Here is a 12,595-nt window from a genome sequence, read left to right as displayed (position 1 = left end):
GTATAAATAAATAACGTTATCACAATGAACTTTGGTACCAAATACAGATCGTTTGATATTTTCTTTTGAAGAATAAAATGTTTGGTTTGGTTCATTTCCCGTCGCTGAAATTATACGTCATCGTGTGATGACGTGGAAAACATGGAGGGTAGTGGAGGAGCTTCAACGAATTTGCTGCTAAGTGATGGTAAAATTCTGTATTTTAACATTTATTTTGAACAATTTTCTGTCAATCAGTTATACGTCACGTATGTGTATGTTTTGTTTTATTCAGCTAGGTGTATCAGCTCCGTAGTCGTTTAGGAATGAGAGCTACCGAGTTGACGGGGCAGTCCATCATTGACTGACATCAAGGCGTCATAATCGTTTATGTTTTTCAATATTCTTTACTTGTGATAAAAAACAAAAGTGTCTTTGGAAATACGTTTGGAGTTTAATGTGTGTGGCCATATTGTTGCTTTACCATGGGTAATAAATAATCCAGGAAGTGGATGGCTAATAAATTGTTCCTTTTTATCCACCTCTTCTCCAGAATGCTATGCTGATTTTCTCATAGAGGACTTTGACGTGAAGACGTACACAGCCCAGGCCATCCACCATGCTGTCATCGCAGAACAGCTGGCCAAACTGGCTCAGGGCATCAGTCAGCTGGACAAGGAGCTCCACAGCCAGGTATACGTGACACCTATCATCTGTCACACACAACTGTATCTCACACATGTGAGACCCATAGTGACATATCTATATAGATTATTAGTTTAATCAGCCAGTCAGTTTGTTCTATACTGATGGCTGGTATGTATACATTTTCTGTAGGAAAGACACTTTTCCTTTATGTGTTGAATGATTTCCTGACTGTGGTATTTATTTCTCCTGTCAGGTTGTAGCCAGGCATGAGGAGTTACTTGCTCAAGCTACTGGGATTGAGTCTTTGGAAGGTAACACACCTTTAGCACATATTTGTTTTTGTCATCATCATGGCACTTCTGACTTTTTGGAACAGGGGTTTTCAACTGGGGTCTGCGTGCCCCTAGGGGCTTTTGGCCAAGGGATCCATGTCCAAAAGCCACGGATCCCTGTGTAATACAATACAAGTACTGTGGATAAAATATAATATTATTCATCTAAAATGTAACCCTGGACAACATGGGCCTGGGAAGCTCACAGGGATATTGATATCCACAGTACTCCACCAAGTATATATAGTACCAGTCAAAAGTTTGGACAAACTTACTCATTCATGTTTTTTTATTAAAAATAAACAAAATGTACTACATTGTAGAATAATAGTGAAAACATCAAAACAATGAAATAACACATGGAATCGTGTAGTAACAAAAAAGTGTTAAACAAATCTAAATATATTTTATATTCATCAAAGAAGCCACCCTTTGCCTTTTATTTATTAACCCTTATTTTACCAGGTAAGTTGACTGAGAACACATTCTCATTTACAGCAACGACCTGGGGAGAGGAATGAGCCAATTGTAAACTGGGGATGATTAGGTAACTGTACAAGGGCCAGATTGGGAATCTTTAGTGACCACAGAGAGTCAGGACACTTGTTTAACATCCCATCCGAAAGACAGCACCCTACACAAGGTTATGTCCCCAATCACTGCCCTGGGGCATTGGTATATTCTTTTAGCCCAGAGGAAAGGGTGCCTCTTACTGGCCCTCCAACACCACTTCCAACAACATCTGGTCTCCCATCCAGGGACTGCCCAGGACCAACCCTGCTTATCTTCAGAAGTAAGCAAGCAGTGGGATGCAGGGTGGTATGCTGCCTTGATTGCAGCTTTGGCATTCTCTGAACCATTCTCTCAACCAGCTTCACCTGAAATTCTTTTCCAACAGTTTTGAAGGAGTTCCCACATATGCTGAGCACTTGTTGGCTACTTTTCCTTCACTCTGCGGTCCAACTCATCCCAAACCATCTCAATTAGGTTGAGGTTGGGTGATTGTGAAGGCCAGGTCATCTGATGCAGCACTCCATCACTCTCTTTCTTGTTCAAATAGCCCTTACACAGCCTGGAGGTGTGTTGGATTATTGCCCTGTTGAAAAACAAATGATAGTCCCACTAAGAGCAAACCAGATGGGATGGTGTATCGCTTCGGAATGCTGTGGTAGCCATGCTTGTTAAGTAATACCTTGAACTCTAAATAAATCACAGACATTGTCACCAGCAAAACACCTCCAGCATGCTTCACGGTGGGAACCACACATGCGGAGATCATCCTTTCACCTACTCTGTGTTTCACAAAGCCACAGCGGTTGGAACCAAAAATCTCAAATTTTGACTTATCAGACCAAAGGACAGATTTCCATCAGTCTAATGTCCATTGCTCGTGCTTCTTGGCCCAAGCAAGTCTCTTCTTGTTAATGGTGTCCTTTAGTAGTGGTTTCTTTGCAGAAATTCAACCATGAAGGCCTGATTCACACAGTCTCCTCTGAACAGTTGATGTTGAGATGTGTCTGTTACTTGAACTCTGTGAAGCATTTATTTGGGCTGCAATTTCTGAGGCTGGTAACTCTAATGAATGTATCCTCTGCAGCAGATGTAACTCTGGGTCTTCCTTTCCTGTGGCGGTCCTTGTGAGAGCCAGTTTCATCATAGCGCTTGATGGTTTTTGCAACTCCACTTGAAGAAACGTTCAAAGTTCCTGACATTTTCCGTATTGACTGACCTCCATGTCTTAAAGTAATGATGAACTGTCGTTTCTCTTTGCTTATTTGAGCTGTTCTTGCCATAATATGGAGTTGGCCTTTTACCAAATAGGGCTATCTTCTGATTGTCGTCTATCCTTGTCACAAAACAACTGATTGGCTCAAACGCATTAAGAAGGAAAGAAATTCCACAAACAAACTTTTAATAAGGCACACCTTTTAATTGAAAACCATTCCAGGTGACTACCTCATGAAGCTGGTTGAGAGAATGCCAAGAGTGTGCATAGCTGTCATCAATGCAATGGGTCGCTAATTTGAAGAATATGAAATATAAAATATATTTTGATTTGCTTAACACTTATTTGGTTAATACATGATTCCATATGTGTTATTTCATAGTTTTGATGTCTTCACTGTTGTTCTACAATGTAGAAAATAGTTAAAGTAAAGAAAACCCAAACTTTTGACTGGTACTGTGTATATAGATTTTTTAAACGTAAATGTAATTTAAAGTTTGTGGCATAATGTGTAGAATTGCAGTATTTAGCTTGAAAACTGCAACAACAAATCTCTGCCCCATGGCGGCCCTTTTAAATGTTTTTTCCCCTGGCACAAGACTAGATTAGTCTGGCTATGCACTGCAGACGTCACAGTTAAACTCAGTGTAGATAATTTGTTTTTGTGTTCTGATTATGAGGGGGTTCCTGATCAATTTGCTATGACAAAAGGGGTCCCCAGCCCCCAAAAGGTTTGAGAACCCCTATGCTGGAATATATGCTGTCATTGTAGTGCTGTTGACATTCCATAAGGGGCGCTGCTGTCACATGATTGTAAAAAATGTCAGCGAGTGTCTCAGTTTTGAAGTGATTGTGTTCTATTTGAAAGGAGAATAATGTTGTATTATTGTTAAAAAGAAAAATGCTATTGCAACCTCTTTGCAATAAGGAATTGAGACCAAATGCTCAAGAGAAGTTTCAAGTGTTTAATACCAAGGATACAGTCAGCTGAGTGCATACATTTAGAAAGTTCAAAGCATTTTATACTCTTCCATCATTACATAAAAGCCAATCATATCATTTTTATGTCAATAAATTGAGTGAGATGTTTGTGTGTTGTTTCTCAGGGGTCCTGCAGATGATGCAGACCAGGATTGCTGCTCTGCAGGGTGCTGTGGACAGGTAGGTTAACAACTGATCTTGGACCAGATTAACATAACCCCAATCTCAACCATTATGGTGATGAAGCAACATCTTACCTAGTGGTTAGGTGCATTATCTACCTACTCCAAGCCTATAACAGACCATAACACATCATCACAGGGAATGATCAAGGCAAAATATGACCCTTGTGTTCAGAGACCCTCAAAAATCAGACCTCTAATAACAGCACTCAACCTGCTATTTGTTTTCTCTCGTAGGATAAGGACAAAGATCGTTGACCCCTACAATAAGATTGTAGCCAGGACTGCCCAGCTCGCCAGATTGCAGGTATCCATCCATCTCCTTGTGCTCGAGAGGCATAATACTATCTGTTGTGTTGATGGGTTTTGTATTGTTGTATGGCTGTGGACTGAGGCTCAATAGCAGGGGGAAGATTTCCTCTCTATTGTTATCAGCACTCTGGCATTATCTCTACTTCTCTACTGGACTTGATTTCCATGTTTCTGAGGTAGTGAAATGTATAGACAGTATTTGCTTGGGTTTTTATTGTCTCACTCCCCATTTTCAAGATAGGTACGTCAGGTTAGGTGCTGTACATATTGTCAAGGTCGCCTAATGCATCTTGGACAGTTTCCAGGATCCTCCTGTTTTAAATTGTAAAGATGACAATAACCCAGAGCCATATAGAGATCTATATAGCTATATATGGCTCTGGGGATGTCCTCTTCTAACCTGTCAATACAATGTAGCTATAGCCGGTGTCAGTGTCTATCATGCTGTAATGATATGAGTGCCCCGTACTCAATGGTTTACAACAATGATACAACAATGATATGTTTTATGCATCGATCTACCCATTGACATTTATTTGACCGTTAAATACCACAAATATTACAGTGGCTTGCGAAAGTATTCACCCCCTTTGGCATTTTTCCTATTTTGTTGCCTTGCAACCTGGAATTAAAATGGATTTTTGTGGGGTTTGTATCATTTGATTTACACAACATGCCTACCACTTTGGAGATGCAACATGTTTTTTTTTTTATTGTGAAACAAACAAGAACTAAGACAAAAAAACGGAAAACTTAAGCGTGCATAACTATTCACCCCCAAGTCAATACTTTGTAGAGCCACCTTTTGCAGCAATTACAGCTGCAAGTCTCTTGGGGTATGTATAAGCTTGGCACATCTAGCCACTGGGATTTTTGCCCATTCTTCAAGACAAACCTGCCTCAGCTCCTTTGAGTTGGATGGGTTCCGCTGGTTTACAGCAATCTTTAAGTCATACCACAGATTCTCAATTAGATTGAGGTCTGGGCTTTGACTAGGCCATTCCAAGACATTTACATGTTTCCCCCTAAACCACTCAAGTGTTGCTTTAGCAGTATGCTTAGGGTCATTGTCCTGCTGGAAGGTGAACTTCCGTCCCAGTCTCAAATCTCTGGAAGACTGAAACAGGTTTCCCTCAAGAATTTCCCTGTATTTAGCGCCATCCATCATTCCTTCAATTCTGACCAGTTTCCCAGTCCTTGCAGATGAAAAACACCCCCACAGCATGATGCTGCCACCATCGGGGTCATGTGAGAGTGGTTGGGTTTGCGCCAGACGTAGCGTTTTCCTTGATGGCCAAAACAGCTACATTTTAGTCTCATCTGACCAGAGTGCCTTCTTCCATATGTTTGGGGAGTCTCCCACATGCCTTTTGGTGAACACCAAACGTGTTTGCTTATTTTTTTCTTTAAGCAATGGCTTTTTTCTGGTCACTCTTCCGTAAAGCCCAGCTCTGTGGAGTGTACGGCTTAGTGATTCTATGGACAGATACTCCAACCTCCACTGTGGAGCTTTGCAGCTCCTTCAGGGTTATCTTTGGTCTCTTTGTTGCCTCTCTGATTAATGCCCTCCTTGCCTGATTTGTGAGTTTTTGTGGGCTGCCCTCTCTTGGCAGGTTTGTTGTGGTGCCATATTCTTCCCATTTTTTTTTAGAATGGATTTAATGGTGATCTGTGGGATGTTCAAAGTTTCGGTAATTTTGTTTTATATGGGAATGTGTATATACATATGTGTATATATACATATATGTGTGTATATATATGTATGTGTACGTGTGTATATATACGTGTGTATGTTTATATATATATATATATATATATATATATATATATATATATATATATATATATATATATTATATATATTATATATATATATATATCTGAGATCATGTGACACATAGATTGTTGGATTTTATTTAAGTAATTATTTGACTTCTGAAGGTAATTGGTTGCACAAGATCTTATTTAGGGGCTTCATAGCGAAGGGGGTGAATACTTTTGCAAGGCACTGTATATGACCCCTTTTACTCTTGTTGCACATGCTTGCCATTATGGAATCAGTCACCACCACTTTGGAGAAAGGTATATTTATATAGATGATTTATAGAACTGTGAACTTATGGAGGCTGAGCGATCTTCAAACCAGGAATCCTAGTTGTTATGTAAAATGCATCTGTTTTTCTTGGTAAATCCTCCACTATTTAATACATAAAGGCCACGTTAATGGTTTACAACGTTATCTCAACCTTTCAAACAGCATCACTTTGATCCTGTTCTCAGATAGCATCTGCAATCTTAACCCGTGACATCACTGTTGTGGTTTTTAATCCATCTCGCTATCAGTGGCCACCCGTTGAGAAGAAATCAGTAAAAAGCAATCGGGTGATTTTAAAATAAGACCTGTTCTTGTGATCAACCTGTCCGAGGCTGGGTAACCGCGGCCTGATGGAGAGCGAAATAGAGACTCTCTGCGTTTACAGGCTCTGTCAACTTACGCACACTGCCCACACACTGCAGCTCCGTTGTCTGTGGAGTCGAGGGGAAGGCTTATTAAATATTGATGGAATATGGCTTCAGTCAGAAAGGTTACTGTGATTCTAACTGGCTCTTTCCTCTAACATGGCTCTGTCTCTGTGTTCGCTCTGTCTGTCTTCTGATGCTCTGTCTGTCTCAGCTTTGTCGTGTGGAGTGTTATTGTTGTTATCTACACCTCAGACATTCATCCTGCAGAGAAGATACTAGTAGCAGGCAGGCATGCCAGGCTGGGAGGATCTTAACACGGGCCTGGTTTGTGAAAGGAGAGGGTGCTGTGATTTCTGAATAGAATAGTTGCAATGTTTTATATTATTTTATACAGACAGACAGACAGTGGTGCTGTGGGACCAATATCTGTGCCTCCTCTTTTTTCACTTTTCACTCCCAGGGACTGTCATGTCCTTGGTGTTAGGGTGTGTGTGTGTGTGTGTATATTCTGTCCGTCTCTGTGGGACTGGGGTGAGGTGGGTCTGAAGGAGACCGGTAATGATCACACTATAAATCCAGGGGGAATAGGAGAGTGCTTTGTTTTTCTTTTAGTCTAGTGATCGCTCACAAAATGGAAGCTTCTCAGCCACCCACAGATAAAGCAATCAGTCTGACACACAGACACCTGGGACGGACACACAGACATCACAGACACAGACACACAGAGGCTGAAGGGACAGACCCCCAGCTCTCAGCTGCATCCAACACACTACTAAGCTCAAACACACTGCTGACCTCTGTGTCCTTCAGCCCCAGACACAGCTCCACAATGCTGCTAGACACACTGTTATTATTACCACTATTGATATGCCCATGGTCGGCATTATTGTTACAATATAGGCTACAATAGGAAAATAAATACTTGGAAATGTCGACAGTGATTGATTCGAGATAATTTACAATAAGTGATCTTCAATCAATTATGACGAAAAAAGAGGGTCGTTCCATATTAGTTTTGACGTTCACTCACATCTTCTCATAGAGATTACATTTACATTACATTTAAGTCATTTAGCAGACGCTCTTATCCAGAGCGACTTACAAATTGGTGCATTCACCTTATGACATCCAGTGGAACAGCCACTTTACAATAGTGCATCTAAATCTTTTAAGGGGGGGGGGGTGAGAAGGATTACTTTATCCTATCCTAGGTATTCCTTAAAAAGGTGGGGTTTCAGGTGTCTCCGGAAGGTGGTGATTGACTCCGCTGTCCTGGCGTCGTGAGGGAGTGTGTTCCACCATTGGGGAGCCAGAGCAGCGAACAGTTTTGACTGGGCTGAGCGGGAACTGTACTTCCTCAGTGGTAGGGAGGCGAGCAGGCCAGAGGTGGATGAACGCAGTGCCCTTGTTTGGGTGTAGGGCCTGATCAGAGCCTGGAGGTACTGAGGTGCCGTTCCCCTCACAGCTCCGTAGGCAAGCACCATGGTCTTGTAGCGGATGCGAGCTTCAACTGGAAGCCAGTGGAGAGAGCGGAGGAGCGGGGTGACGTGAGAGAACTTGGGAAGGTTGAACACCAGACGGGCTGCGGCGTTCTGGATGAGTTGTAGGGGTTTAATGGCACAGGCAGGGAGCCCAGCCAACAGCGAGTTGCAGTAATCCAGACGGGAGATGACAAGTGCCTGGATTAGGACCTGCGCCGCTTCCTGTGTGAGGCAGGGTAGTACTCTGCGGATGTTGTAGAGCATGAACCTACAGGAACGGGCCACCGCCTTGATGTTAGTTGAGAACGACAGGGTGTTGTCCAGGATCACGCCAAGGTTCTTAGCACTCTGGGAGGAGGACACAATGGAGTTGTCAACCGTGATGGCGAGATCATGGAACGGGCAGTCCTTCCCCGGGAGGAAGAGCAGCTCCGTCTTGCCGAGGTTCAGCTTGAGGTGGTGATCCGTCATCCACACTGATATGTCTGCCAGACATGCAGAGATGCGATTCAGAAATTCAGATTCAGAAAGACTGGTTCAGATGGGGTTATATTTTGTTTGGTTATATATTTTCCTATTTTTCCCAGGTGGCGTGTGATCTGCTGCGAAGGATCATTAGGATCCTGTACCTGTCCAAGCGTCTGCAGGGCCAGCTCCAGGGGGGAAGCAGGGAGATCACCAAGGCTGCCCAGAGCCTCAACGAACTGGGTGAGTGACCACTGCCTGTTCACCTCTGATACACTACACTGTACTACTGACAAGGCTGCTCAAAGCCTCAACGAACTTGGTACTGAAGTACTGACATGGTTAACTCACCTCACTTGGGCCTACTGTAAAGAGAGTGTAGATCAGGGATAGGCAACGCTGGTCCTGGAGTGCCGTAGGCACTTCATGTTTTTGATTTAGCTGACCTGGAAGGCCAGGTGTGTTGAATTTAGGCAATCATTGAACTGATCAGTTTATCAGGTGTAGTTGGAACAAAATCCTCCAGTACATGCGGCACTCCAGGAACAGGGTTGTCTACCCCTGGTGTAGATGGTGATGAGATCCCCAAGGCTGCCCAGATCAGCCTCAGCAAACTGGGTGAGTGACCCTGCTCATTCACTATAATTCTACTGCCACTAAGGTGAAACTCCCCTCATTTAGGCCTACTGTAGGAGGTGTAGTTGGTGTTGAGATCACTCAGAGCCTCAAAGAGCTGGGTGAGTGACTTATAGAATAAAAGAGAGGAGAGGAAGCACTGCAAGGACACACTAGTTAGTAGATGTTTGTTCTGTAGGTGGAAAGTGCTTTTTGGGCAATCAAAAAATGAGTGCTCTTCATATAATTAAAATGCCTTTGATCTTGATATTTTTGGAAAGATGTTGTTCTATTGAACATGTTGTTTTGTAATAAAGGCATTTTAATTATATGAATAGTGCCTGGGTCGTCCTTGTTTTTTGAGAACTGTCTGACTTGACTCGGACACTGCTTACGTCTCACTATATATAGCCTCTGCTGACACGCTAGGTTGGTAAATGCTGGCGTACTCGTCACTGATTGGTGTAGTCACTTGAAGGTCACTGCATGTAAGGTCACTCAGGTTGGATTTGGCTTCAGTCAAACCAATGATTGGCAGACAGAGTTCAAATAAAATTTCCTTGATTATCTAAAGAAACAGCACTTTTGAACTACCGATAATCTAATCAAATTGTATTAGTCACATGCGCCGAATACAACAGGTGTAGATGTTACAGTGAAATGCTTACTTACGAGCCCCTAACCAACAATGCAGTTAAAAAATGTTATAAATTAAATATGGATAAGAAATTAAAGTAACAAGTAATTAAAGAGCAGCAGTAAAATAACAATAGCGACACTATATACAAGGGGGGACCGGTACACTGGTTAGTTGAGGTAATACGTACATGTGGGTAGAGTTATTAAAGTGACTGCATAGATGATAACAACAGAGAGTAGCAGCGGTGTAAAAGGTGGGGGGGGCAATGCAAATAGTCTGGGTAGTCATTTGATTAGGTGTTCAGAAGTCTTATGGCTTGGGGGTAGAAGCTGTTTAGAAGCCTCTTGGACCTAGACTTGGCGCTCTGGTACCGCTTTCCTTGCGATAGCAGAGAGAACAGTCTATGACTAGGGTGGCTGGAGTCTTTGACAATTTTTAGGGCCTTCCTCTGACACTGCCTTTTGTATAGAGGTCCTGGATGGCAGGGAGCTTGGCCCCAGTGATGTACTGGGCCACCTTTTTATTGGGTTTAGGGTTAGTGTTTCCGCATGGCCATATCTCCATGTTACAGCGCTCGTTCACAGAAGACAGGCCGCCACCTGTGCTAATTAGCTGTCTAGCATGCTCTTAATTTGTGTAAGCTAACTGGGGAGGAAGTGTAGTTCGTTAGTGTATGGATCTGTGCAAAACTGCAACAGGAAGTGTATCTTTTATTATTTGAAAGGTTATTTTTCACTGACATGAAAGATAAGGGGCGTATTAGCATGCGTTTCAGGAAAACGGTGCGAAAGCGATGATTATTCACGTTTCTAAACGTTAAAACACATGGTCAGAATTGTAGTTTACATGGAGCCAAATGTGGACAAATGTAATGGCTGAAAACCTTACATACGGAGAAGAAGGGTTTTCGAGAGATTAGGGTTGATGTTGTTGTGCTCAATATTCTACATTTAGCTAGTGAGCTATAAAGTCATTCAGGGATGCAATTTACCATTCAATGTATGGATAAGGGATTGTGTATAGTAGGAACACCAGGCCATTGTATAGTCTATGTATAGATTGCTATTGAATGGTATGCAATGAACCACAAAATAAGATCTTGTTTTTTAATGTTGAGCAGTGTGATGATCTCTGTCCGTCTCCCAAATGGCACCCTATTCCCTATAGCGCACCACATTTGACCAGCTCCCTATTGGCCCTTGTCAAAAGTTGTGCACTACATAGGGAATAGGGTTCCATTTGGAATGTAACCTCCGTTATCATTCCTCACAGATTGTACCAAACGCAAGCCAAGTAGGCTAACAGAGAACAATGATGCATTTGGTCCCTGTTTTCTGCACTCTGTGCTGGTGACTGAATGCTAAATCTAGTACTCTGTCTGCCAAGTGCAGAGCAAAGTACGATGCAAATGTATTTATATGCTGTGGTTGGAGGGACTTTTAACATTAACAGTAGTCTTCATTATACTGCAGTACCCTGACAGGGGTTCCAGTGAATTTCTCAGAAAGAGTCTCATTGCATTTTGCATTTAACCAATGCAGGGAAAGAGCGGTGGTAGAGAAAATCAATGTCCTCTTCAGAAATCACTTTGTACATATTTATTAGTTCTACTCCTGTTTCTCCATGCATGTGGATCATGTGGCTTTTATAAGAGCTAGTACACACACACACACACTAGGGCTGTGACGGTCATGGAATTTTGGCTGACTGTCATTGGTCAGCCAAAAGACTGCGGTCTCTGTAAAACTGTTTGAATAGCGAAAATAAATAAAAAGTACATTTATGCCCATTTTCTCCTCTCCCCCACCCATGACTGCATGTGCTGCCATAGAAATAGAATGAATAGAACAGGAGTCCCCATTCAAATCAATGATGGCATAATAGGTGGATTGGCGGCCCACAGGATCCCATGTGACTCAGTTGATAGAGAATGAAACGCCAGGGTTGTGAGTTTGATTACGACGGGGGACCAATATGAGTGAAAAAATTATGAAAACTTATGTGCTCACAACTGTAAGTCACTCTGGATAAGAGTGTCTGCTAAATGACAGCAACAACATTGTGAGTGTACCCTTAGGAGCGAAGCAGGAAGCAAAAGCAAGGAGTCCAACCATCAATATGTGCTGTGATTTCTTCTTTTTTTTTGACACACAAAATATACATTCCATTGAATGAACCACATCAGTTAACATAAATTTCATTAGCATTCTACATTACCGTGGAAATGTTTGCATCACAATAACAGGCAGCCATTGCGAGTGTAGCCATGAGTATACCAGTCAAATTGCCAAGGTTGGAGGTGATACTGCTGCATTGTCAGGGGTGTTGCCTTGTTTGCTACAACACATAGTTTTTTTTCAGCAAGGAGCAACAAAGTTTTGTCATGTTACGAATGCACGGCTGTCCTGTCTTCAGTCAGCTGTTCGTTCCAGATTATTTGTGTTTATTTTTACGTCTCTCTCACAGTACAATACACACTTCTCTCTCACACTAAATAAGAGTAGTTTGATTGTTGACTCAGTTGTGACTTCTGGTCCCGCAGAGCTGATTTGAGTGTGTTCAGTGTTGAGTTCACTTCATGTGGGGTTTCACATGATCATGTTGGTGGGAATTTCCCATCTCCGCCAATACCAGAAATTGTTATTGTGGAGAGTTTCAGGACCAATCCTGTCCAATCTGGTTACAACTATACAAATGTTTTTAAGAGTGAGAGGTGGCGGTAGGCTAACTTTAGGCCTACCTGTTGAACTAGACGATTATCTACTGTAGGT

General features: G+C 42.3%; 2 protein-coding genes across 3 annotated transcripts in view; both read left to right on the top strand.

Moving 5' to 3' along the window:
- Nucleotides 1-12,595, top strand: part of LOC118392355 (solute carrier organic anion transporter family member 1C1-like) — a 176,703-nt gene that overhangs the window by 101,397 nt on the left and 62,711 nt on the right. The gene's annotated exons all lie outside the window — the stretch shown is intronic.
- The window catches only part of cog5 (component of oligomeric golgi complex 5), a 92,046-nt gene continuing 79,487 nt past the window's right edge, over nucleotides 37-12,595 (top strand). The window contains exons 1-6 of the mRNA XM_052460165.1: nucleotides 37-187; nucleotides 533-672; nucleotides 881-938; nucleotides 3,792-3,846; nucleotides 4,086-4,155; nucleotides 8,692-8,812. Of these exons, the coding sequence (XP_052316125.1) occupies nucleotides 142-187; nucleotides 533-672; nucleotides 881-938; nucleotides 3,792-3,846; nucleotides 4,086-4,155; nucleotides 8,692-8,812 (490 nt within the window). The 5' untranslated portion in view covers nucleotides 37-141. The remainder of the gene's footprint in view (nucleotides 188-532; nucleotides 673-880; nucleotides 939-3,791; nucleotides 3,847-4,085; nucleotides 4,156-8,691; nucleotides 8,813-12,595) is intronic.

This window comes from Oncorhynchus keta, chromosome 13, assembly GCF_023373465.1.
Source record: "Oncorhynchus keta strain PuntledgeMale-10-30-2019 chromosome 13, Oket_V2, whole genome shotgun sequence".
Lineage (NCBI taxonomy): Eukaryota > Metazoa > Chordata > Actinopteri > Salmoniformes > Salmonidae > Oncorhynchus > Oncorhynchus keta.
Note: the sequence above shows the minus strand (reverse complement) of the source record. Positions and strands in the feature narration are given on the sequence as shown.